The sequence below is a fragment of the Pezoporus wallicus genome, unplaced genomic scaffold, assembly GCF_028554395.1.
Source record: "Pezoporus wallicus isolate ANWC-B61680 ecotype Strahan unplaced genomic scaffold, APGP_CSIRO_Pwel_v1 contig_3858, whole genome shotgun sequence".
Classification (NCBI taxonomy): domain Eukaryota; kingdom Metazoa; phylum Chordata; class Aves; order Psittaciformes; family Psittacidae; genus Pezoporus; species Pezoporus wallicus.
In genome coordinates this window covers 1,848,854-1,874,552 of record NW_026638754.1, presented here as the reverse complement: position 1 = coordinate 1,874,552, position 25,699 = coordinate 1,848,854, and the positions used below count along the sequence as shown (strand labels likewise).

General features: G+C 43.2%; 1 protein-coding gene across 2 annotated transcripts in view; it reads right to left on the bottom strand.

The window, feature by feature from the left end:
* The window catches only part of ST7 (suppression of tumorigenicity 7), a 149,498-nt gene extending 132,335 nt beyond the window's left edge, over positions 1-17,163 (bottom strand). The window contains exon 1 of one of the 2 annotated variants that reach the window (XR_008972507.1): positions 16,981-17,163. Coding sequence is in view for 1 of the 2 variants with exons in the window: in XM_057412157.1 (XP_057268140.1) it covers positions 16,981-17,131 (151 nt within the window). In the remaining variant the exon portion in view is untranslated. The remainder of the gene's footprint in view (positions 1-16,980) is intronic. The other variant, XM_057412157.1, reaches the window with a different exon arrangement.
* Positions 17,164-25,699: the final 8,536 nt, after the last annotated feature.

Here is a 25,699-nt window from a genome sequence, read left to right as displayed (position 1 = left end):
AAGTCTAACCATGATTCAGTTAGTTTTGACTCTCAGTAATCCCAGATTAGGACTATAAAACAGCCAGGGGATTCATTTGCCTTTGGAGTATAAATGTTGAGATTTTGCCTCCGCTAAGACTTTACAGCAGTACTGCAAATGCCTGCTAATTATATCATGTGAGAGACAGAGAGAGAAAAATCATTTTGGTAATGAAGACACTGCTTCTTGGTAATCTCTGGATGCTAATCTCCATTTTATTAAGCATCATTTCCCGTTCCCCCATAAACACACTGAACTCATGTGTCTGACCAATAGAAATGAACTTTCATGGCAACTAAACCCCATCCCTCCTGCTTATTTATTTCAATCAAAAGACCCTTCCCAGGAAGGCAAACAGCCTAGTTCCAAGCACAGGTAGAGGAAATTAAAATAAATGCTAGCAAAGATGTAATAAATTTGATGTTGATGGCTCCTAAACAGTTTCACAGAGGATGCAAGAATGGAGGGGAAAGCTGTTATGTTCTCTCTCTGCTCAGAGAGCTGGATGGTAAAAACTTTTCATCTAAATTCAATTCTAAAATTGTAGTAAAAAAAAAAATCCAAAACAAACCAGTGGCACATAGATTTTAGATTCTTTCCATATCAGTGTCCTTCTAATTTACAGTGGGGCTGTGATGACATGAGTGAAGCAAGAAACAAACTCAAATACAACTGGAGGAAGACTATAAGAAAGCTATCACTTATTTAAGATCTGGAGAGCAAATGAGAACTTGACACTCAAATGATCACAGAAGCATAGGACAGTTAGGGTTGGAAAGGACCTTAAGATCATCCAGTTCCACCTCCCCCCCCCCCCCCCCCGCCATGGACATTGGATAACACTTCAGAAATAAATCAATAAATCAGGCATTAATTGTTTTTTCCTTCATATATGAAGAATTGTTTCTAATGAAACATACACAGTAAGCCCCACTCACATTTCACATTCAATTCTATGTTTTCAGCTTCACATGGAACAATGCAATTGGACAAATTTAGCCATTAAGTTATTTCCATGGGAAACTACTTAACATGTAAACTTCTTTTAATTCTTCTGACCTTGCCATTGTTGTTTGGCACTAGAAAACATGGTAAGCTTAGGAAAGGATGAGGGCTTGTCTACAAAGGCAGCTATTCTTTAAAAGTCACTTCCCTTCCAATTATTTTATACCATGTTAAGCTTTAGAGAAGACAAGGCTGAAATATGCATTACGCAAGGAGATGCTTCAATGGAACAGAACACCTATCCTATGCCCTCAACATTCAACGTGTTGCTGGTAGCCACACAAATCTGTTTTCTGATATTCTCTCTTTGAGAATAGCTTAGTTAAGCTACTGCCTTGGTAAGACACTAGCAAATATTTTTGCTTCATTTATGAATACATAAAAACACATCACAGCTGAGACTGCTCTTACTGAAATACTTTTCAAACAAAAATTTTAAGTATTTAATTTGCTTCTACCTAGTATGCTGCACTGTAAGTCTCCTTAGCTGAAGCTGTGGCTCACTTGCAATAAGCCACGTATGCAAAGATCAATTTAATAACCACGAAGCAGGTGGGGACATGGAATACAAAGCCCTGAGACCTGCTCAGCACTTGGCAACCTACTCTAAATCATACCTGAAAGGCTATTTTTCATCTTTTATCACTTATTTATTTTTGGTTTCTCTGGATAGATCACAAGCTCTCCCTGTCCTTGGGTACCTCCTGTGTCTTTAACAGGATGCCCTCTAGTGCATGGACTTTCCCACGTCTGCCCACATAATTGCCTATTGAACGCAAAATCTGTTAAGGCAGCCTGGGCAGGGCACAGTGCAGGGCCAGCTCAAGCAATAAGGAAATGACTAGAAGAGAACTAGCAGAGACAAGAGGAAAAAACTACCTACAAACCAACAGCATAGAGCAAAAGTCTCATCTCACTGTTCCCACCTGAGCAGCAACCACTAGGAAATGGAAGTGACTCAAATGCAAGTGCATTGGCTTCTACTTCTGCATGAAAAACATCTGCTGAATTGCAACTGTAATTTTATCCCCTTCATAAACAAATTCAGTGAATCCTTTCTACTAAACTGCAAGATGCCACACAGTGATGTTAATGGTCTCTGTAAACAAATATGTGGTTTATTTTGTTCACTATAAATTAAGAACAGAATTCAAACATTGGACCATTCCCACCTACTGCCATGCAGTGCTGGTAATCCCTCATTATTTTAATATGAGGTCTTGAGTCAGCCAGCTCATCTTGCTGAACTACAGCATCCACAGAAAGCATATTTGTTTGAACTAGCACAGATTTATTATTACTACTATTATTATGTTCTCACATCTCTCATTAACTTTCATTTCAAACTGATAGTATCACTTCCTGCAAAAGCATCAGCTACGATGCACAGTACAGAATTACACTAGCGTATGCATAAAAGGATACTGTGCCATTACAGACACACATTATGCATTGCATATCAGATATTTAATGCTTTTCTTCCAGTTAGCAAAGCACTCTCTGGTTTATTACTATGATTATTATAAAGAGTACATAAATAAGTACACTTTAGTAAGTAAACAAATGGCTGACTAAAGCACCTAAGTGATGAAATACCATGGACACTTCTAAAAACGTTATCCTGCAGATATAATTCCCAAATAAACTAATGCTATAAACAGAGAAGATAGTTTTAAAACCCATTTGTTTCTACCTCTAAGACCAAAGGTGGATAAAAATCTAAGGAGGGGGAAAGGAAGAAGACAAAGCCCTTAGTTAAAAGGCAGACTCAGGTACAGCTGGTGAGGGTGCATGTGTATGGTACTGATTCTGTAAAGAAATAAAAGTACATGTAGAGAACTGCAGAGCTCACCCCAAACAAGATATATCGGCACCTACTCCATCAGTGCAATAGGAGAAAGCTCTGAAAGGCTAAGCCCAAGCCCTGCAGTGCCTGTGGTTTTGAGGCCCTGCAAGGAGATGTAAGCCCCCTGAGCACCACCAGCCCCTTTGCTCCAGAAACAAAGGTGTTTGTGAGAAAAAGCTCCATAAAATCTCATTGCTTCCAGCATCCTTCTCCCTTAAATGCTGCTCTGCCACCTCAGATTAGAAAAGGAAAAGAAATGTGAAATTAAACAAGAGAGGTTTTGGTTGGCAGGCCTTTCGTCATTCATTTACTGTTTATAATTGATTTTTGTGCCTGTGCAGAAGGATCACGTGTGTGTGTTGGAAAGAGGATGAGTGCATCTACTGAGGGCTGAGTACCCAAGGGAGCTCAACAGCCAGAGCTCTCTGTGGATTCTCTCTGAGCCTGGGGTTTGGATTGTTTGGGTGGGTTTTTTAAACTAAGAAAGTCTCCAGTGTTCATCCTGGGATGAACCACAAACTCCTCTGTCACTCCAAGGGTCCACTGCAAAGATACAAAGGGGTAAGGATCTGGAGTGGAAGATCTGAGACCCTGGGTGACCCCCAGGGCAGCTGCTGACCTGCCAGTGAGCCAAGCTGGGTCACCATTTACAGCTACAGACCCACCCTACAATAACTGGCAGCTGGTCTCAGAACAGCCCCAGCAGCCCTGCAGTGAACTGGAGTCTAGAAGACCACATGAACACACATGTTATGGCCATCCAAGTAGAGGAGCTCCACTGTATCTAGGGAAGAATGGATTTGTAATGAAGACATTACAAGATATTAATTTCAAGCCTGTATTACAAGTTCACCTAAGGAAAGAAGCAAATGATGCTGACTGGTCCCACACATCACTGGCTCTGCACCCCAACTGACAGAGCATCTGTAGAGCATCTGTAGACCTAGACCCTCGAACACAAGGGGGACGGTACTATAGAATTATTCGGAAACCTAAATATAATGACTTTCCTAATGAGGACGTTGTCCCGTAAGCAGTCACTGCCATCTTGAATGGGGCCTGCAGAACAATCGGGAATTTTAGATCTGAGTTTGAGAAGACAACAGAATAGTACTTGAAACTCCTGAAATTTTCAGCTGAGTGCTTTACTAATTACTGGGTTTGGCTTACATCATATAAAATTCATGATATTGTGATAAAGCTTACAGTACCTTGTAAAACTGAAACTTTATCTTCCAACTTCAAGAGCTTAACGAAATGTGTGGGAACATAATTGATTAAAACTCTTTAAACATAAAAGCACTTGAGAAACTTTGCAGTTTAGGCTTCAACAAGTAAGCTTTTTAACACATAATACTCACTAAGTATGTGTATTTAATGCTGTCTAACATGCACTGCTATCTGTTCTCTGTTTCTTAATGTGCTGTGATGTTCCAAACAGAAGAAGTCGGCGAATGTGCAGACCTATTTCAGATTGCTGAGGAGTGTCTGGGAGTCGATCACCCCCTTCTACCAGGGCCTAATGTCAAAAAACTCTTGGGTCAACACAAATGTGTCATTGGAGTCAGTAGGAGCTTTGCTGACTGCTTCCAAGAGGCCAGAACTGCAACACAGCCTTTCTCAAAGTAATCATGGAAAGTTAAATTCCATTTCTACCTCACAGACACCAACCTATCAGCTAAAGCTTTCAAATAAAGCAACATCAGCCCTGCACAAGTAACACCCACAAGACCTGGGATGTTCAAAGATTCTCCCCTGCTTTGGTGAGGACAAAAAGCATACAAATAAGACGGTATCTGCTAGAAGTGAGACTGAGTTATACCTTAGGAGTTGTATAAAACCACTTAATATATATCTAAATAAACACAGTAAACCAGTAAGATTAATGGTTTATTATAAAATAAATAGAGACAACAAGGTAAGAAATAGTAGACAGTAATCCCAAAACAAAGAATACTTTTAAATGGCAACAAAACTGCCGAATGTAGAGGAAAAAAATAACAGAAGTGCAAGAAAGGAAATACTGTCACAGGAGAAACAGAGATGTGATTCAAAGAGCTTAACACGTTCAAGACGCGGCTGAGTGCAAGATGAAGGGAATATACATAAATCATCTTATTGAAAGAAGTGGCATTTGAAATATGAAGCCCAGCATCAAGACAGCTTTAATAAACTGATGAAACTCCCCAAACTGTGCCAGAGCACCTCATATTTCTATATTTAATATGCACACCCAACTACTGACAAAGAAGTACTATGTGAAAGTTCAGAATTTTAAAGATAACAATAAGTTAAGCACCAGAGGTAATGAAAAATTGGATAAATCACAAAATAAATCGTGCCAGACCAACCAGACATGTCACTTTATTAAAAATACTCAATCTTCTAGCCAAGAAAAATGAGTAGCTCTAAACTGTCTGGATTTCAGTAAAGTATTTGACAGTGCCATAGGAAGTTGTTAAAACAGGAGACGTGGGGAAGAGAGAGAGGAACTGGCAGAGATGGAGAAACCTGCAGCTTGCCTGGGAGCACTGGGCTATGAGGAGAGCCCATGGAGCTGTCAACTGACTATTTTGAATTACTGCGTATTTTCATTACCAAAACCAGAAGGCTGCAAAAGAAGGTTGGTATAAGCTGCCAGACAAGACAGATCAAAGTTAATCGTGCAAAGGGCAAGGGACCAGTGTGGGTTTGTGCTTGCAGCTGGTCAGCATGCATGACCACATACTGCTACAACTCGCCAAGCAGACACCGACATCAGAAAACGCAATTTTAACTGCATGACTACACAGCAAAATATTTCCATTGGAAGGAGAAATGAGTAATTAGACTATGTAAGGCAGTTAATGAAGCCTTCCCTTGGTGCACAATGTACAATGCTGGTTACCCAATTATGAAATGGATAGAAATTACAAAATATATCACGTTAGTATAAGCAAGGACATCCAGCTGTTTTAGGAGAGCATGCTAGGATAGCCTAACTGACTCAACCTCCTAAGGGGAGGACAAACAGGGATAACCCCATGTGAGTGCATTGGGAACCAGTCATGGGAATTCCTGGCAGTAGTGCAGTTTCTGAAGGTAAAGGAGATAGCTGTCATGAGCACGAATGCATGCAAGCCAGCCACAAATACATCTGGGATGGATAAGACCAAGGTTTCTAACTGTCAGAGCTATCAAGTTCTGAGAAAATCTTTCAGTGCAGTGGTTTATGGGAAGATAACATTAAATATGACTGAGGATTTGGGTCAGGGATCCAGAGAGCTCCATCCACCTCTCTAGTCCCACAAAACACAGCTCCAACCTCCTCCCCACAGGATGCAGGGAGCAAGAATGAAAACCCCGGCTCCTGAAGAGCCTCAACTGTAATACAGGTCAAACCCTCACCCACCAGGTGAATCGAGGGAAATCCTGCAGTATGAGCACCTTCATAAGCCCTGGAGGTAATGACAGCTCCTCATGGCTTGTGCTCCCCTCAAGACTACATGGCTTTTGGGGCTGCTGCTAACACAGTTCTGGTCAACACTTTTAAAGCATGGACTTTAGACAATGATTTCTGAGAAAATGTAGGACAATATTTATTGCTAAGGAGATTCTCTTGTGTTGTATCAGTCCTCCTTTGTTCAGACCGAAGAGCTGACAGATGGAGATCGGGACCGGTAGGCACTTCTATACCACCCAAAGCGGCGCAGTACAGGAGCCTACTCTGAGCAGGCAGATAAATCCATCAAGTCAAGCAGTACTGAGGAGACACTTCTGGCGCCTAAAAGAAGTAGTTCTGCATCAGTGCAGCCCTGCACGAGGCTTCCTCAGGCCTCTGTCTCTGCAGGGAGAGCTCCTCAGCTTGGCTGAAGCGTCCTGCTGCTGTGTGGCTGGCTGCTGCTCAAGCAGTGGCCCGAGTTGCGCTCAGGGTCTCTCTGTCCCCTTGTCCCCTGCACAGGGTGTGAGAGGCCAGCTGCACGCCTTCTCCTAATGGGGTCTGGTTTAACCTTCTCTCCAAAAACTGAGGGAATGGCTAGTCTGGGACTCTAAGCCGAGACCTGTGTAAAACATACCAGCTGGGCACACTGCTATCAAGTTCACTTTGGAATAAAAAATAGCAAGTGAAAATTCACATGGAAGACTAGTGGATCATATAACCTTGCTCCAGACCAAGCCACGCTGTCAACAATTTTCAGTCCTCGACAAACAACATACAAGCAGTGCCATCAGAACATTTAGTTATATGAAGATCAACATCTACGACACTCTCAGGTTACAAGCACATCTTCTTTAGAAGTGAATGGCAGCTTTACAAAATATGAGGATGATAACATTTATGGTGCTTTAAATCTGATCTCTGAGTGTCTCGGCACTGAGCACAAGACCTAACGTATCAGCCTAACAAACTTGACATTTAGCAAGCCAAGTTTATTTCTAGAAAGTGAGCTGGAAATTAAATCTCATGGTTGCAACTGGCACGCTGTGCAAAAGAGGAATCTTAATGATGACTGCATTTAATTTCTGCCCTATAGCTTTCATCCTTCTAATTGGTATATTTAAGTGCACTTAATCACTTAAGCATTGAACCTACTGCCGTGGTAAATCTCCAGTTTAGACTCCACAATAATAAATCTTTGTCTTCTCTCAGCAGCTGGCGAGATGATTTGGACTTTGAATTTAGGTCTTTTCCTTAGGCTTAACAGTAACAACTTGTTTGTTCTGTCTGCTGAAAGCATGACATTAACTACTGTTTTTAAATGCATTATCGTTGCTTAAGCTTAGAGCTCTCGATGTTAAAATCGGCTGCCCTTCTAAGAAGCACTTCTAAGTGCCCAACTAAGAAACACACCAAAAAAAAAAGTACAATTAGCCTGTGCTCGGAGTGTACAAAGCAACTTTAACTCATTAGTATTTACACAGCATCACTGGTCCACATGACACTTCACAGACACAAGGACAAGCTGGAGTTTATAACACAATCTTTCAATAGATGCCTCCAGTGCCACAAAGAGCTGATTTAAAAACAGGTGGAAGTAGCCTTTGGACACTCCTCCTTTTAAGAGTTAATGGAGGAGTAACACCCCTGAAAGCATCTCACAGTCTGGCCACAGCACCAAGCTAGGTTTTATCTTGAATTCTGTGACAAATGACCCTAAATTCCTGAAGTAGCTCTGGTAAAAAAGTTAAAACTTAGATGCATCCATCAAATCACAAGAGGGAAAACTGCCTTTGAAGAGGCTGTGGGCTCTATCCCTTGGTTTTGCTACAGGCTTCCTGCAGTACCTTGGTAAAGTATTTAGGACCCAGTTATTAAGAATTCATGCATATTAATTATCTTTGCAGTAAACCCCTGGGCCTATACTTGCAGAACAAACCATGCCATTAAAGACTTGTAGGATCAGGGTCTCATTTCCCCATGCCATAGCTCTCCCTGTGCAGTTCAGCACAGCTCTCAGTTGCAGTCACCATACCAACAGCTGCCTGAGTGGGGCCTTGTGTTTTTAGGTATAAAATATGTTTTTAACAACTAGCCTTGTTATAAAAAAGCTGAATTCTGCCTTGTTGCAACTGCTGCGCTGAAGACTGCGCCTTCATCCTTTTCTGACGGGGACATTAATTTCAGTAGCTTTTAGTCCAGAAGAAACTGCTCAGTCATCCGAGTCACCACTTGAGTGGTTCTGTTTGCTTTACCACTTGCCAACAAGACAAATAACCCTCCCTTCAGCACAGTGCTTGCCAGCTGACCGAGCTATGCACAGAAACCTTGGACTCAGTGGGGACGGCGGTCTGGCACATGCACTGAAGCCCTGCACATCCGGGGACTATTGGAGCTGCCAGGCTTGCACAGCCTACCTGCACGCTGTCAGTGATTGCTTCCAGCAGGATGTGGGGGTTTTAAACTCAGCATGATAGGGTTTTTACTAGCCAGCAATCCTGTTCATTAGATTTCAGTCCTGGTCCTCCCACTACTGAGCTTGGCAATCCCATGACAGCGAGATCTGCAAAGCCATAGCATCACTTGCCATAGCAGCTGGGTCCAAACGCACACATCTTCAAAAATTTCCTTTAAAAACAAACTTGGCATGTGCATTACTCTGGATTCAGCTTGCAGCCACCCATTTTTGTAACATTTGTCTCCCCTATAATAAAAGTTACTTAAGTACCTGCTATTTTTCTCCCACCTTATAGTTTACAGTGCAAGCAACCAGCTCTCAATTCTTTGTTCTATTCAACTGAGGGCATTGCAAGCAGCATGTCTCACAGCCAGGCTGCTTCTTCAGACCACAGGTAATTTGTCGCCAGTTCTGCCAAGGGCAACACATGCATTTTAACCCCAAATATTGAGGAAGCTCACTATGTTTGCCAACCAGATTAAAGCACTTACTCCTCCTTAGCTACAATCGAGTTCTTCTGTAGCTTCTCTGTGATTAGATAAAGTTTGAGCTTCCTTACACTAGCAATGTGCTCTGTGTAGTTCCTCTCAAGAGATGCTGCAGTTTCAGAGCCTGCTTTAAACCACAGGCATACCATTCCCTCCCAAATCCCTGTTTTAACCACCAGCATCATCTTCCTAAATCCTGCAAAGTGTTGCCCTCCAGGCAGGCGTTATATCCTTCCGTCTTTCAGTTAATGTGGAGCTTTGGCACTGAATTATGTATTTCTCCGAGTCCTTTAGGCACTAACACCACTGAGCACTTCTTGTGTCTTTCACAAATGCAAATTCATGATCTGGATTTTTGCATTTGCTTTGCTTACAAAACAACCACATACACAAAAAAATCTATTTTAAATTTTTCCTTTACTTTAGAATCACAGTATTTTCAGGGTTGCGCAGACAATTAGGACCTACAACCTCTGTGAACAATGGAGCTTATGTTCTTTCAGGCTAAATATATCCAGGCACACAGCGGATGCTTTGGGAAAATCCCATTGCATATATATGCAGTTTTAGGAGGGCTCCTGAAGATTTCCATCAGCACACAGAGGACACCAGACTTCAGTCAGAAGCTGGCAGTACAACTCTGTGCTTGCACATCAGCCAGTGTCACAGTAAGCTCACTCCAGCTTTTATCAAATGTTGTTTTGAAGGCTCTGGCTTACTCATTTCCCCTGAAATCCTGGCTGCAAATCTTCCAGAGTTCTGGCAGTATGAAAGTCCATTTCTTAAAGCAGTGTTTTCTGAAAACCTTGCATTTGCTACAGATTTCTCTGAGTTTCCTGAACTTGATGCTGACTGAAAAATTATATTCAATCAAAAAAAACTCCTGAAGAAATGCCCAAATTGACAGTATCACTGTATGCTGCATCCATCAGGAACTGATCTAACAAGTTTTCTTAGGGCTTTTTCCCCCACAAGAATCCAAAGTTTCATCTATAAAGACTTCTGTCAAAAATAACACTGCTTTCATGCACATCATATTCTTTTCCATAAAAATTAAAGGGAGAGTTTCCAAGTGTACCACGCTGAAAATACACATGCTTAAAACGGTTAAAATCTGTTTCAGAGTAACCTCTTGAGTATTAGCCTATATCCAGGCAACAACCAACTTTTTGCAAAACCCCAAAAGGCAGACCAAAGAAACCTCTAACATCCAAACCCTGCCTGGAGGCTCAGCAGCCACTAGGACTGCTCACAGTGCTGTAATTGATACAACTGAAGACAGAGGTTAACAGTAAACAAAACACTGTTTACTTTAATTCCATTAGGACTGCAGAAAATGAGACCAGCATTTAGGAAAGACTTCATTTACACTCTCAGAAATGCAAAAATTACAAGAAGTGATCTGGGTGCAGTGGGTAAACTATCAGTATAGCTGGTTTTGTGAAATCCAGATGCAGAATTAATGCTGACTTTGTCAGAAGCGGTCGTGTATTTAAAATTGTGCTTTCAACACTCAAGTTCATACAAACCAAAAACCAACCTACACTGTACTTGCATCTTTTTATCTTTTCCATCTTTTAGTGGCATTGGGGTTCTGCTCCAGGTTTCCCAGGGACAGGTTACCACACTCCTGCAGCTCACACAGCAAAACCCATCTCAACAATGGCACATGACTTTGAAAGAAGGACAAGCAACTACCAGCAAGCCCACAAACATAAAAGTAGCTGTCCTTCAGCTCTGCTCAACAGAAAGCAGCTGCTCACTCATTTTTAATCCATTTGAAACTCCCCGGCCTTGGTCAGGTTAATGTTTTCCAAGACTCATGGTTAACTTCCTGGACTTAAACTCATGAAGGGGAACGATACCTCCTGACCATGCTGTCAAGATGCTATCACCGCAAACACACCCCAACATGCCCAGCAGCACCAGCACCAGCGCCCACAGCCATGCTCCCTGGCCCAGGGGGGACAAACCCCCTGGCATCCAGTACCCCAAGAAACCTGCTGCCCCAAGGGTGGTTCACCCATCACTGTAGCCTGGCCCACATGCAGCTCCAGGCAGACAAATATCACCAGCAGGAAAGAATGGTTAAATTTTAATACCAGTGAATGTTTGCTGCTGCTGCCTGAATTTGAGACCATGGGAATGAAAGTTACTTATTTCTCACACCGTTTGTAGCACATTGTACCAGTGTCCAATATAGATCTGCAAGGTCAGGAAGCCAGAAATGGAACACTAGAAAGATGAGCTTCATTGAGAGCAACCACCACCCTCAGACAGCATAGCCTAAACCTGACAGGCACTCTTCACCTCCTCCACATCCTGCAGTATTTCTGCTTACAGAATCACACCCAGCTTTCTTGCATGGTTAAATATTGGAGAGTTTTCATAACATGAAGGAGGGTTCAGTGAGATAGGAGTGGTCCAAGGGCTTTACTCACTGAAGCCTGTGAAATGTACGCATCAGTGAATGCATTTGAGGTGGAGCAGATCACCATAGCCTCTGGCTGCCTAAAAAACTCTCTGTTGTGGGTCTTCACAGAGATGGAAAGAAAAATGTTATCCTTATTTCACAAGGAACAGAGGAGACACTTGGAACACATTCTATCTGATCTGTCCTGCCCATGCACGCACAAGTGAGGAACCTGGTGCTGGCCAGTGCCACAAGTGCTGCTGCACATGAGCCTCTTCCTCCTCCCCTCCAGTGGCTGGCACCATGTGCAGTGTTTCAGGCTCTGGGCTCTAAGAGAAGGCTATTACCTGGTCACAAACCCCACCTTAATAAAAGCCCTGAGTAATTATTTCAGCAGGAACGCCATAATGATGATTTAGAAACTCATACAGAAGAAAGGCAGCATGCTCCTCAGAACACAACTTTGTCACAGCTACCAGTTCCCCACCAAGGTGATGTGGTCTTATTCCTCCAGCCACGGTTCTCTTGGGGCTGCTGACCGCGGGGCCCAGCAGGACAACATTACTTGCTTTCTTTGTTGCTGTAGGTTTCTAACCTCCCTTCTCCAGACATTCAACCGGTGGCAGTATAGGGCCTTGCTCTGGCGCAGCTCAAGTGGGATGTCCCACACAAAGCTAACACTACTTCACAGACACCGACAGAGCTAGATTCAACCTAGAGCTCGTACCACCAGCTTTACGATTCACACTTTCAGTAAAACAGTTTTTCTGATTTCTCTACCTTCAGCAACGCAAAGGCTTCCTCCTGTCTGCCTCGTCACAAGCCAGTGGTACTTAATGCTTGGTTATTAAGCCCATCTTTCTGTTGCACTTTGAAAGGATAAATAAATGATCAGAATCGGTTTAACTTCTGGGACCCTCTCCTTGTTCAGGCATGATCAGAAAGCTAAACTTACTTACATCAGTAAAAACAAGCCGGGTTGCCCATTCTTAGAAGTGGTGTGCCCTAGTTCAGATTAATGTGGCGTTCAGAAATCATGGGAGTGCCAACACGGGAGGAAAATACAGCACATTATACAGAATAATCGTGTTTGTTCTAATTATTTTAGAGTACGATGATAACACCCATTTCCTCAGCTACTTGCTCTGTATTTGGTATTTTAGCCTGGCATATTAAGTCTCCTCTCTTGCCTCCTGGCTAATCGTACAGTTACAGTAGTTCAAGCACTCCTATTCAGAAAGGATTTTATGATATGCTTTGAACATCAGGCTTCAACAAAATGCAAAAACCATGAAACTGCACAGATTTTTAACATAATTATCATTAATATATTTATGCAACAGACTAGATTTGCCTTTGATTATACCACAGTAATGTACTCCACTGAGGATACTGAAATTAAACTTGCCCTAAACTGCGAGGACTTCCAAGCCTGGAAGCCCAGTGAAACATACAGGGCGAGTGCTTGCAATACCATGGATGCCAACGCTCTGGGTGTGCACACCTGTACAACATCAAAAGTGGTGGAAAAAAGGCCCCATGCTTCACCTTAATAAAAGTGGTCTATCTGCCCACACAGCCCACTGCCCAAGTCCTTGCTGAAAACCCAATTAAAGCTGTATGCACACCAGTGGCTCCTGTTCCGCCACCTGATTTGAAGACTTCCAGCCACGGGAAACCCAAAGGTTCTTTAGCAGCTGATCATTAAAAATTAATGCCTGATTATGACTAAATGGAGCTTTCACTCTGCTTCCAGTCATCAATTCTTATTATGCTTTTCCTGATTAAAAGGTCGTTTCTTCTTCCCCCATTACAATACCTCTTTACCGTAATTCAGTAACCACCCAAGCAAAATCTCTTATTCTGATGCTTCTCTCAAGCACTTTTCCACTATTTTGTCCAGCTTTTCAAATTCCTTTCAAAAAGACTGACATCAGGCATAGAAAAACAAAATCACACAGCAGCACAAAGTACCAGCCCCACTGATAGGTACCCTTCCTTACATGCCATGCTTGTCCTTACTACCACAACAGCTCACTGAGGACTCATGTTAAGACGTTTGATCTAAGTATCTAAACCCTTTTTAAATCACTATCCTGTGAGGTGCAAATCAAACCTGTGGCACTGCGTTTCTCCCACCGGCTGCCTAACCCTGTGTCTGGTGGTACTGAAAACCAGTTTGTTTGACCTCAGCTTACCAACAGATCCAGCTTGTTCTGGGAAAATGCCCAGTCATTGTTTTTAACCACCATACTATTTCTTTATGTCATGCAGAAGTTTTATTAGCAACATTTATACTTCCATTTTCACATCACTGAGATATATTTGATTAGTGTCACATCAGGGGCCATTATTTTATGAGCAACCTTAAACCAATGACAGTACCCTATTGAGATCAACTAGGGGAAGGGGGGGAACACAATAAATCAGATTGGTTTTAATCCATTCACAAAAGCTTTGAAAAACAAAAGAAAAAACCCTCAACCCTCAGCCAGTGCTGATTTTTTAAATAAACCGAATTTAGGAATAGATGATGCATAAAGGCCATATTGTGCCTATTGTTTTCCCTTGGTAACTAATTTTCATCAAGTACTTTGGGACTTACTGTTAATTTCTTCAGTCTTTTTAACCCCATTGATACTTAAAACACACAGTTGTGGAAAACCACTCCTATTTACAGATTTTATTCTGTCATTTTGCTTGCATTTGGGGACATCTCAATGAAAACAAAGATGACCATGTCAGGGGTGTTGGAACTTGATGATCTTAAGGTCCTTTCCAATCGTAACTATTCTATGATTCTATGATTCCATGACTCAGCTGAATGCAGACCCAAGTAACATTTCAAATGAGAAACTGCATCAAGAATTAGTTAGTTTAAACTAGTAGTGATAGGACAAGGGGGAATGGCTTTAAGCTGAAAGAGAGGAGTTTTGGGTTAGATATTAGGAAGAAGTTCTTCACTGTGAGGGTGGTGAGGCACTGGAATGGGTTGCCCAGAGAAGCTGTGGCTGCCTCATCCCTGGCAGCGTTCAAGGCCAGGTTGGATGGGGCTTGGTAAAACCTGGTCTAGTGGAAGGTGTCCCTGCCTGTGGCAGGGGTTGAAACTGGATGAGCTTTCAGGTCCCTTCCAACACAAACCATACTGTGGTTCTGTGATTCAAACTCTGGAAAAACATCACATGGGCTCGATGAGGTCTCAGATGGATGCTGTGATTATTTTCCAATGGTGAAAATGATAATATAAAGCATTGTGACATTTTTGCTTGACGGCCATGGCCTGCAATGTTTACCTGGGCCATATGCATTACATCAATTATTAAGACCAAAGCAACAAGAATTACATCTTGTTCTAATCAGTGTGCAGCAATGCCAAAACAAACAGGATACTTACTCAAAAACATATTGAGCAAATTTGACCAAAATTGTATTTAAAAGTAATTTTAATTGTGTTTACACTTAAAGTGAAAAGTGCAGGATGCCACATCATTTTCTTTTTAATTTTTTAATTTTTATTTTTATTTTTGTGCTGGATTTGCCAGCAGAGGCTTATCAAATGAGAGGAGGGCAGAAAGACGGACAAGAACATTCAGGTAACATTTGGCCTCCCAGCAGCAGGGGTGCCGCATGGGTTACATCTCATCTGCACCCACAACAAATAGCCTTCCCCCAGAGTGTGCGTGGGGGAAATTAAATGATGAGAGTACATAGGAAGGAAAAATAAGCAATTTCAAGACAAAGACGGAACTGCCCAATTCAGACTGGCCAACACTACCTAAGTTAGTTCTGATTCAGTATAATAGCAGCATACTACCTCATTAAGGTAGTTATTAAAGTTCTAACACTTAGGACTCATTAAGGTCCTAACAGTCAAAGCAAAGTCCACAGCAACAGTAATAATCTTCCAGTAAACTTGTGTGCTCACCATTTGTCATCATTCAGAAGAATAAACTGATATCTATTTTTTATCAGAAACGTAATAAAAGTTTCAATCCTGTTGAAAGAATACTTGAGTGTAATATAAATTGCATGGGAAAAGGTATTAATTTTACTCCATGCACTCCCTGAATACAAGCGTATTCCACATAATAACCAAGATCCTTTATTATCCTTCAAAGAACCCAAGAATTTTCCACAAATGTAATTTCCCTTTGGAATCCCTCAAGCACACATATGCCACCTGCTCCTAAGAAAACTCCCAGAAAGAATGTGCTGCCCTGCAACTGAAGATGGGTCTGTATTTACATACTTACTCAGCCTACATCAAAGATAAGGCTGTTACAGAAATGAATTGAGACCGGGAGCATACGTGATGCAAATTACTTTTGGTTGTTCCTGACTGAGGCTTGTGAACTGAACACACTGCACAGTTTTTACTCAACAGCCCGAAGTTCTCTAGTTATTCTCAAAAGTACACAAAAAGCACAACACTGGGGGTGGGAAGGGAAGTTTTGCTATTTAGCATTTATGCAATAAATATAAAATGCAATAAATAAAACCCAAGCCCTGTAAAAACAGCTTAAGTCACTACCTGAAAAATCAAACATGAAATATTTTCTCAAAGAGCCTGCTATCAAAAATCAATTTGTTAACTTCCCTAGTAAAAGTCCAGCCTGAAATACAACTCCAGCAAGCTTCAGCTGGTGCATGCCCACGGTTTGCCCTATCCTCCTGAAGTCATCTTGACCTCCCCACCTCTACTAACAGCATTAAAGAGGAGACAGAGAAGCTCCCCCAGTGCCACCGCAGCCCTCACACCCCAGAACTCAGCCTGGAGGCACAAGGCCCCAGCAGAAAGTTTTGCAGCATCCCTCAGGTAACCCGTTCCAGCAGCCAAAACAAGTGGGAGAATTATAAATCCCCAGCGGATGATCTCCCTGCACACCACCAAGCACCCTCTGGGTGACGCTGGGATTGCTCCAGCCTGTCCCTGCTGCAGCACGACTACTGTAAGGCTCTCAGATCCACTGGGGAACTCTCAGCTGAGCTCTCTGCGCACCTTCAAGCCCGCTTGGGGCTGGCTGGACCAAGCACAGAGCCCACCAAAAGCAAACACTGGATCCCATCCGCACCACCAAGCCACGGAGAAACCCGCTGCCTCCGGCTACACCCCCCGGCCTTAGCACGACAGGACACCCAGGCTCCTCCGAGGGTTTTACGCCGATCGCGGAGTACCGCGGGGAACGGTGGGGTTCGGGCTGCCAGGTCAACCCGGCATCAGAGGGGGCAGCAACCGACCCCTTCCCCCGGGAGGCAAGAGCCCCCTGGGAGGAAGGGGACGGCAGCTGCCTATGGCGAAGAGAGAGCACCGCGAGGATGACCGCACTCTACCTGTGGTTAAATTGTCATTGATCTTCAGGGGCACCCTTAGGATGTAGACCAGGAAGAGCATGATGAAGAACCACAGCGTCCAGAGATAAGTCCAGGACCAGACGATGCAAGACTTGAGCTGCTCCAAAAATCCCGTCCCAGCTTCAGCCATGTTTTTGGAGGAGGAAAAAAAAAAAAAAAAAAAAAAAGGGGGGGGGGGGGGGGGGGGGGGGGCGGAGGTTTGAGCCCAACCCAGACGCTGCTCTCTGCTGCCACAACCTCCCAGAGTGTGCAGGCGGGGCACGACTCACCGAGGCGCCTCTCCCCCTCCCGCCGCACCGACCCGTGCCCCCGGGGCGCTGCCCCTTCTCCCAGCGCCGCGTCCGCAGCTAAAATGGACTCCTCCGGGCACAGCACCCCCCCGACGGCAGCCGAGCGGGTGGGGGTTTCGGCAAAGCCACCTCAGCGGCAGCTCGCCCCCCCGCCTCCTCCTGCCTTCGAGGGGCGGGGAAGGGAGAGCCGAGACCAGAAACTTCGCCCGGCGGTCCCCGGCCCCAGGGGGTGTGCGGGGAAGGGACGGGACGTGCTGCGGCGGCAGCTCCAGACCTGGCCCCGGCCGCTGCCACCCCCGCCCCGCCGCTCGGCACCCCGCGGTCACGGCAGCTGCATGATGAAACGCGGGGAAACGGCGAGAGGCTGCGGGGGGGAGGGAATGGAGAGGAAGGGGAAAAGGAAGGATAGGGAAGGGAAAAGAGAAAGAGGAAAGGGAAGAGAAGAGGGAAAAGAAAGAGGAAAAGAGACAGGAAAGGGGAAAGGAAAAGAATAAAAAAGAGAATAAAAGAAGGAGAATAAAATTAAGAAAAGAGAAAATACAAAAGAGAAAAGAGGAAAGAGAAGAGGGAAAAGTAACAAAAGAAAAGAACATAAAATGAAAAAAAAGCCGTGCAACTCTTTTCTTTATGATTTTCAACAAGAATTTCAGGCGGTGTTTTCATGCACCAGGACTTTAAGCCTAAAAAGGGCTCGTGGGATTTCTTGGGGGTTTTTTTTGGTTGTTTACTCGCTAAGCTTCTTGCTGGGGTAATATCTCGGGCTTAAAACTGCAGTTTTGCTTGTATTTGTGTGTACCATGCCCACAGCAGGGTCCTGAACTGCAAGCTCTCCCCCTCTCCAACCCACCTTGGAAGCCTGGATGCACAAGGAGTGCGTGTCCTGTTAACTAGTGTCAGTAGAGCAGAAACTTCGTGCAATTGTGCTTGGGTGAAAAACACCTCCCTTGTTTCAGGGCTCTCTCCAGAGGTGTTGCTTCATGGGACAAGATTTGTCAACAGAACATGGCAGAAGTCCCGGGTCCAGCTGACACAACCGATCCCTGCTTCTTTCTTTGACGTTCCAAGGGTTACACACATTGAAGTAGACATGCACCATGAGTTGCAGTTTGTTTGGATTTCTCTCCCTTGTTTCCACAATCTCTGTCCTGTAGGATAACATTTTCCAGCATTTTAAGAAACAAGCAGCACTTCTTAAGCAGTACCAAAAGAATAGAAAATCCTGGAGAACTTTTCCAACTGGTAATAGCCACTCTCTCCTGGGATTTTCTAGTCTGCCAGTGAAAATGTCGTCATGGGGAAAAACATAGTTGCTTTTCCAGAGTGTTTGCAATACTTAAAGACATCAAACCAAAATAAATGTGTAGTTGTACAAATCGATCCCTCCTCATGGCAGCAAAGGCACCGCATTACTTCTTCCAGACTATGCTACGGCACTTGAAGCTGGATGGGGAATACTGGCTGTGTCTTGTGTGTTTGACAGCAAGGGGGATCTTCCAGTCAAGGGGCTGTGGCCTCTCTATGGGAATATTGGTGCAGAAGTTTTTCCTGCTAATAAGTCATAACACTTTTAAAATTAGAATACACAGAAGAACTGCAAAAAGGTCATTTAAAGTTTAACTACATACCACAGAAAACCACATTTCAAGTATTTTGCCTTCCCCTTCCAGTTAAAAAGGCAAGAAATGCTTAACAGATAAGTCATATCTAAAGAAGTCAACATCGTTGCATCATGCAGTTATTTATAAATCAAAATATTTACCTCACATTCTCTTTTGTGTTAGTAAAAAACCAAAACACTAAGATATTTTTTCACTTTTACAGTTTTCCCTCTACATATTTTAATTTTCAGAACATTAGTGCTCATATCATAGAAGTAACTGTGCTCAATGGGGCTTTTTTAAACTATTTTTGTAAACAACTTCTCCTTGTCACTCTGTTAAGCAGTCTTTTATTGAAAGATTGGAGTTGGTTTCTTCAGCTATGCTTTATATATAGAAGATGAAAACACTGTGAACTGTGCCCACTTAAAACACAGTAATTTTATGCCTCTCTTTCTATTAGCACCTTCTTCTCCTAGAATTACAGCAGTTACTAATGTCTTGCAGTAATAGTCTGCATTTCACTCCTGGACCACTAATGTTTTTGCAGTGAGCATAAAGTATTTAAAAACCAACTGGCAATGGAGTCCAGCTCTCCAGGCTGCCAGTAGCACACTCCAATGGATTTCCCATTGGGTGCTATATACCAAAGTTAATAATTATCATCATCATCATCATCATCATCAAGACAGAAGAAGCATGTGTCCAAACCCAGCTGTTTGCATGAGGTGAAGAGCAAATCCCCGTTAGGATATCTTGGCTCATGACCAGCTTGGCGCACTCGAATGGCAAATTGCATCTCTATTGTCCCTATTAAAGAAACACCTCAGCTGACATTCAAGACAAGTTCACAGTTCAGGCTCGGTTTAACACAAATTATCTCTCCTCTTTCAGTTCTGTTCAAAAGAACTGCCAAGTATTAATACAAAGCCTTAAAACATGCATTTCACAAGTCAAAGAAGCAACCTGTTCAGTACTATGAAGGGACATGATTTTACTAAGTGTCATCTGGCTCCAGGCACTCATTTGCTAAGTTAAGACATAACAGAACACAGCTGAAATGATCACTGGACAAAAATCATTTTGAAAAGAGTCTCTTTACATTTCTGCTAAGATTTTCCACTCAATGACCTCACTTGTTTAAGTGTTTTCTCACCCAACCCTCAGGTACCCCTGTTCCTACAATACCTGTAACTGTGAACACTACTGGGTTGTTTGCCATTAACTTGATTCTGGGTTCCTCATTTCTCATATGACTGTGGATGACCTTGCTAAGTGAAATCAGGAAGGAGAAGCGATGACAGTCACTAAACATGAGGTACAGTGAACATGAGGTACAGTGAAGTTACTGCTTTTTTTTCCAGGAGAAAGAAATGCTCTTGAACTTGGGTCCAGGCAAGTTAGAGATGGGACCACTGTGCAGCAAGAGTCTAGTTGGAGAATTGTGCCCACCTGATATTTTATGGGTCAAGATCCAAAGGAGTGGGGGTTGAAATGTTTGGGTTTTTCTTTTTTAAATGAACCTTAAAATACCTTCTGTTGGAATATTTCAGAGATCAGTAACGTTTGCTAGGCCCACAGTGTACAGCCCCCTTGGAGCCCAGCTATAAACCAGGATTGCAGCGGGTTTCCTGGCAGGTGAGACATGGCCAGGCACGTTTGTTGAGGACATTCAGAAGGGGCGCAAACAAGACTGACATCAGCTCCAGAGACCTGTGAACGCTGGGAAACATTGTCAGCTTTGTTCAAGGGGGCCAGGCATTCCCCTGACCTTCACCTGATGCCTGGTTAGCAACTGAATCCAGCTAAGCAGTGTTACATGTAACACCTTTTAATCTCGATACATATTAAACAACAATCTATATATGCACGTGAGCATATATCTACACGAGTATCTACATACACATAAATACATAGGCCTATAGTGCATCTATGCTATTAAGCGTATCGGATGCATATTAAACAAGATCAGAGATGAACTGGAGATGGCAGTCTAAACTGGAATCAGTGATAGTAAGAAACAGTGTGCCAATGTGAGTGAAAGCACTGGAGGAGAGTTCACAGGATCGCACACCCAGAACTTCTCAGACATAACCTGAGTAAAACGGCCTAAACACTTGTGAAAAGTTGCTTTTGGGTAAAATACACGCTCCTTATTCACAGCCCGCAGAACTGAAAATATGCTAAGACTGAAATAAAAATTCATGCTTAATTCACAACTCAATCAATATATGTTCATTAAACAAAGATATTTCAAAGGTATGCAACTACGGACTTCCAAACAGCATGCCCAGGCTGAAGATTCTGTTCCCCATCTTAAGTGAGATCTTACAGTACGGCATGAATATTCTTCAGCTTGAAGGAAAACAGATATAAAAATATGCCATCATTACTAGTGAGGAAAATCAAATAATTGTTCATCTGCCTCGAGCACCACTTGTGAAAAAGCTTAAAATAAAATGGTGTTCTGTATTACTCCCAAAGCAGTATGTAGGTGGGGACATGGGGATGGAGCTCTGCCTGTTTTATTGGTTCGGAAAGGAGGGGAGCTGGGTTTGAGAGAGCTGAATGTTCGGATCCCCAGAGACTGCTTGAACTGAAGGAAGGCGGAGGAAACAATGAGATAGCAAACGCCCCTAAACTCATGGGGCTGTCCATGGCCATAGGGACTCTGCCAGGAAACAGGGTGATATAGAATGTGTCTGGGCAGTTGCAAGGGAGGGAGGAAACACCAACCAACAAGCTGCCTTAACTGCAAGACAAAAACTGAGTTACAGCTGGCTCAGTAAGGAATCAGTCAGTCGTCAGCACAAAGACAGGGCAAAGAAAAGTGTTATCAAATTAATTGGTGCAACTCAGAGCAGTGTGTCAGTATTTTCAGGCAGTGTTCAAAATAAATCCTAACCAGAAAAAAAAAACCACAAACCAACAACTCCAAAACGAACAAACAAACAAAACACCAAAAAAACAACAACCCACCAAACCCACTCCAGACCAGTTTTCCGCTTTTGCCTAACAAATTACTTTACTCTCTAAAAATGAGATGGGAATTCCACCCTGACCATCAGCACACTTAGGCGTTAGTGCAGGGCAGAGTGCCCTAGGCCAAACACACACATTTGCTAAAGCCCATTGAAATTCTGTATGTTTTTTAAACCAATGGAAATTTCCCCCAGTAGCAGATATGTTTATGAAGTAGATGGACACACACATTCAGTGAGGCATTTTACAGAGATCCTTTATAAAAACCAGGTGGTGGCCCAGGATAGGTCAGTATTTGTACGAGATGGTACGTGCTTTGAGTTCATAGAGGACTCGTGCAAGCTGTGAGGTTGGCCCCTGGTCAAAAAAGGGATCTCGGCAAGTCAGAGTGTGGCATCTGCAGCCACATGTTCTGTACGTCACGGAGGCAAACAAGGCTGTTGGAGAAATGGGGAGGCAGAAGCAGATGGCAAGAAGCCTGAGGGGAACCAGTGTTGGCTTGTCTCCCCCCCCTTTAGGTTGTGGAAAAGGACAAGAGCTCAGCTCCCCACATCCATGCTTTGGGCTGCAGCCAGACAGCAAATCTGGGTTGGTTTTTGTTTTGTTTGGGTTTTTTTTTAAGGAGATGCATGGAATTCTGTTGCTGTTCAGTATCTTGTCCATTTTCCCTTTTTTTTTTTTTTTTTTTGGTAAGAAAAAAGATGTGGAGAGTGACCTTTAATTTGCTGAACATTGATACTGTATTTAATAACCAAACCTTTCAGAGAGAGAAAAAGGTCTCAACTCCTCTGCTCTGAAATCTACAATTAGCAGAGCAGAGTTTATTTTCCCCCTATCATTTTCTAAACCAGCATCTTTACCAGCTACGTATCACTAGAAACAGAAATCCACTGGCAGCTGTATTTTACTTAATCTCCAGAAATTCAGATGAAGGAAATGGAACAGTCACAGTGCTGGGTCACGCACAGATAATTATTGCTGTTTGAGCCTGGCAGCTATTAACGATAAGAACAGCTACAACTGGAGGCAGAAGGGGACTGAGGGATGTGTTGCTAAACATCCCCTGCCATGGAAGCAGGTAACATCTAAATGGCACACCATTTCCTTATATCACAGCGAGGTTTGGCTCCTGGCCATTGTGTTCCCTGTTTTGCACCCAGCATTCTTCACTTCCAAATTCCTTCCTCACAGCATCCTTTCACTCATTCCATCATGCCTCCTGTTTTAGTAGTGAAGCAATCACTAACCCAAATTACATTTACCTATTATGTAGGTTATAATATTGTGGGGAAAGGAGGAACATATTTTGCTGATGTGTAGCGAGAAAATGTACTGAATAGCCTCTATCTAAACAGAAAGCCTTGTTGAGAACCTTGATGTAGTTTGTTAAGGCGAAAGAGAGTTCTGGAAATGAAAAACCATGATGGCCATTTCTTGTGTAGACGTGACCTGGCTGAAAAACTGACATTTCAGAGTAAGCCTGTCCTAGGATTTAAGCTAATCCACTCCCTAAATGCTCATGAAGCAGAATAACCCCATGGGCATTGTTTCTCACTTCTGAGGCGCCTGAGAAATACAGCCCTTGCTATAAAACATTTCTTGCTCTGTCAGCAGGAGCTAACAACATGTCTCAGGCCCTGCATGGGAAAGTGGTGAGTCCAGGAAAGAGAGGATGAAGCTTCCCACTAGTAGAGACACCTGGGTTGACCAACATCCTAAAACAAAGCTCGGTGTTAATTGTTGGTGCCAGCTTCATACCTTGCCTTGAAGTGGGATTTGTTACCTGATTTGTTACAGTAGGCTCTCCTTCTCCTTTTAATATTAATCTGAATAGCTCACATCTCTTTTCTTCTACCTTATTCAAGTAGATTCTGTACTCTTTAGCTAAACCTAGACCTAGGTGAATTCTGTTATAGATATGCTTTTATATGACATTTTCCATGACAGCCTCCTTCCAACTGTGAAGAACATGGAAGAGTAAGGCGATGGAGTCCCACTTGCTTTGAGAAGATTCTCTTCCTTCTCATGCTAGTAAGCTCCAAGTAAAATGATTTTGTCATAAATCACTGCTAGCTTATATCCCACTCAGCATCTCTTATCGTACAGCGCTGAGTTTACTGCACAACTGAGCATAACTGGACAGCCTTTGCCGAGACTGTTGTACACACTGGTGTGAGGTGGGTGCGCACAACCCCCAGAAACACAGCGCTTTTTTCACATACCCCGCTGGCTTATTGAGAGCGAGGTGTGTTTGTACTGAAGCATCGGTTGATACCTGCAGCCCCATTATTCACTGCATAGCCCTGGCCCCATTTACTACTTATTATTGAAATTCTTAAATATATATATATAGCATATATATGAAAGATGATAGCAGCTTTCATGACACTTGGCACTACAGTACCATGTTCTTCATCTACTTCATATAGACTTTTCCCATGATTTCTTTTGCAAACATAAAGCTGTGATGGAGAAAGAACAATACTAAATACAGTCGCTACTATGGGACCTTGTGCATCACTGAATACTCATGACATCGTACTTGTTGAACTCCAGCCTCAGTTTGAAATAGGAAGTGCTTCTGCAAATTTGGGCTTCTCTGGGCTTGCACACCTCAAGGTGAGAAACATGAGCCACCCATAGCAAAGGAGGATTATAAGGGCCATTAACTGGAGACAAAATTCTCCTGAATCCCAACTGCTGCTGCTGCTGCATGGGGAAAAGAGTGGTGGCTCTGCAGCTGCAGGGAGAACCAAACACTGCAGTGGCTGTGAGAAAGCACCAAGGTCAGAGCAGCTGATTCAGTTCTAGCACCAAAATGTTGTGCAATGGCTCTGAATACACAAATGGAGCATAGTGACACTTGCACCAGAGCTTTATACAGATACAGACTTGTAAGAGGCCAGTGTTTCTAAAAAGCTCTTTCTCTCAGACATGTTCTCCTTGCCAAATGGTGACCATGCAAGATCACTTGCAGCCTCCCACGATAGGTGTGACAGAGACTTGCCGAGCATCAGGGTCCTCTGCATGCTGGCAAGGGCAACGCATGCAGGTAATGGTTATCCGAGTGGCTTTCAATTCCCTCCCTTCCCATTGTACCCTGCCCTTCTGAAACACTGTCCCTTAGGAACAGGACTCATTTTAATTCCTGCTTCTACTATTCAGCCATTTTTGGAAATAAGAGCAGAGTTTCTTCTGCTTTTCCCATTCCTTTCCCTCAAGACATTTGTGTATTCTTCCCTCAAACTCCTTGGAAAATTAGCTGTTTGGCCTTTTCCATCTTTAGATACAGGCTGTTCCCCAAATCTTTCTCTCATCTATTTTGTGCTTTATCTTCTATGCTCAGGAGATCTTAAATCCTTAGGAACTCCTCTCCTACAGGCTAGCCCAAGTCTGCTGCAGCTGACTGGTTTTAATGGCATAACTTCCCCTCTGCTGCTCCAGCAGGAATTCTTCTGTCCCATCTTGATTCCAGAGAAACACACATCCAATGAATGCACATGTACATTTGGCTCACTTCACTTTCTGTTGAGACACAATCACTGCAGCTGAAGAAGCCAGGCTCTCTTCATCCTGCTGACAACTAGATGCTTTGCACAGCAGCAGGGAAGAACAAGATGAAAACCCTGATGGGCAAGCAGGGAGCTTCACCCATACACTTCCATTCTTTCTCCTCAGTATTTCCTAACCTTGCTGGCAGGCACAAAGAGCCATATGGAAGGCTTTTTTCCTTACAATTTCTTCAGCAGACCATGAGAGGTTCTGAGCAAAGGACATAATAATGGTTGCTGCTGAATGTTTTCATCTATCACCATGTGGTACAGCAAA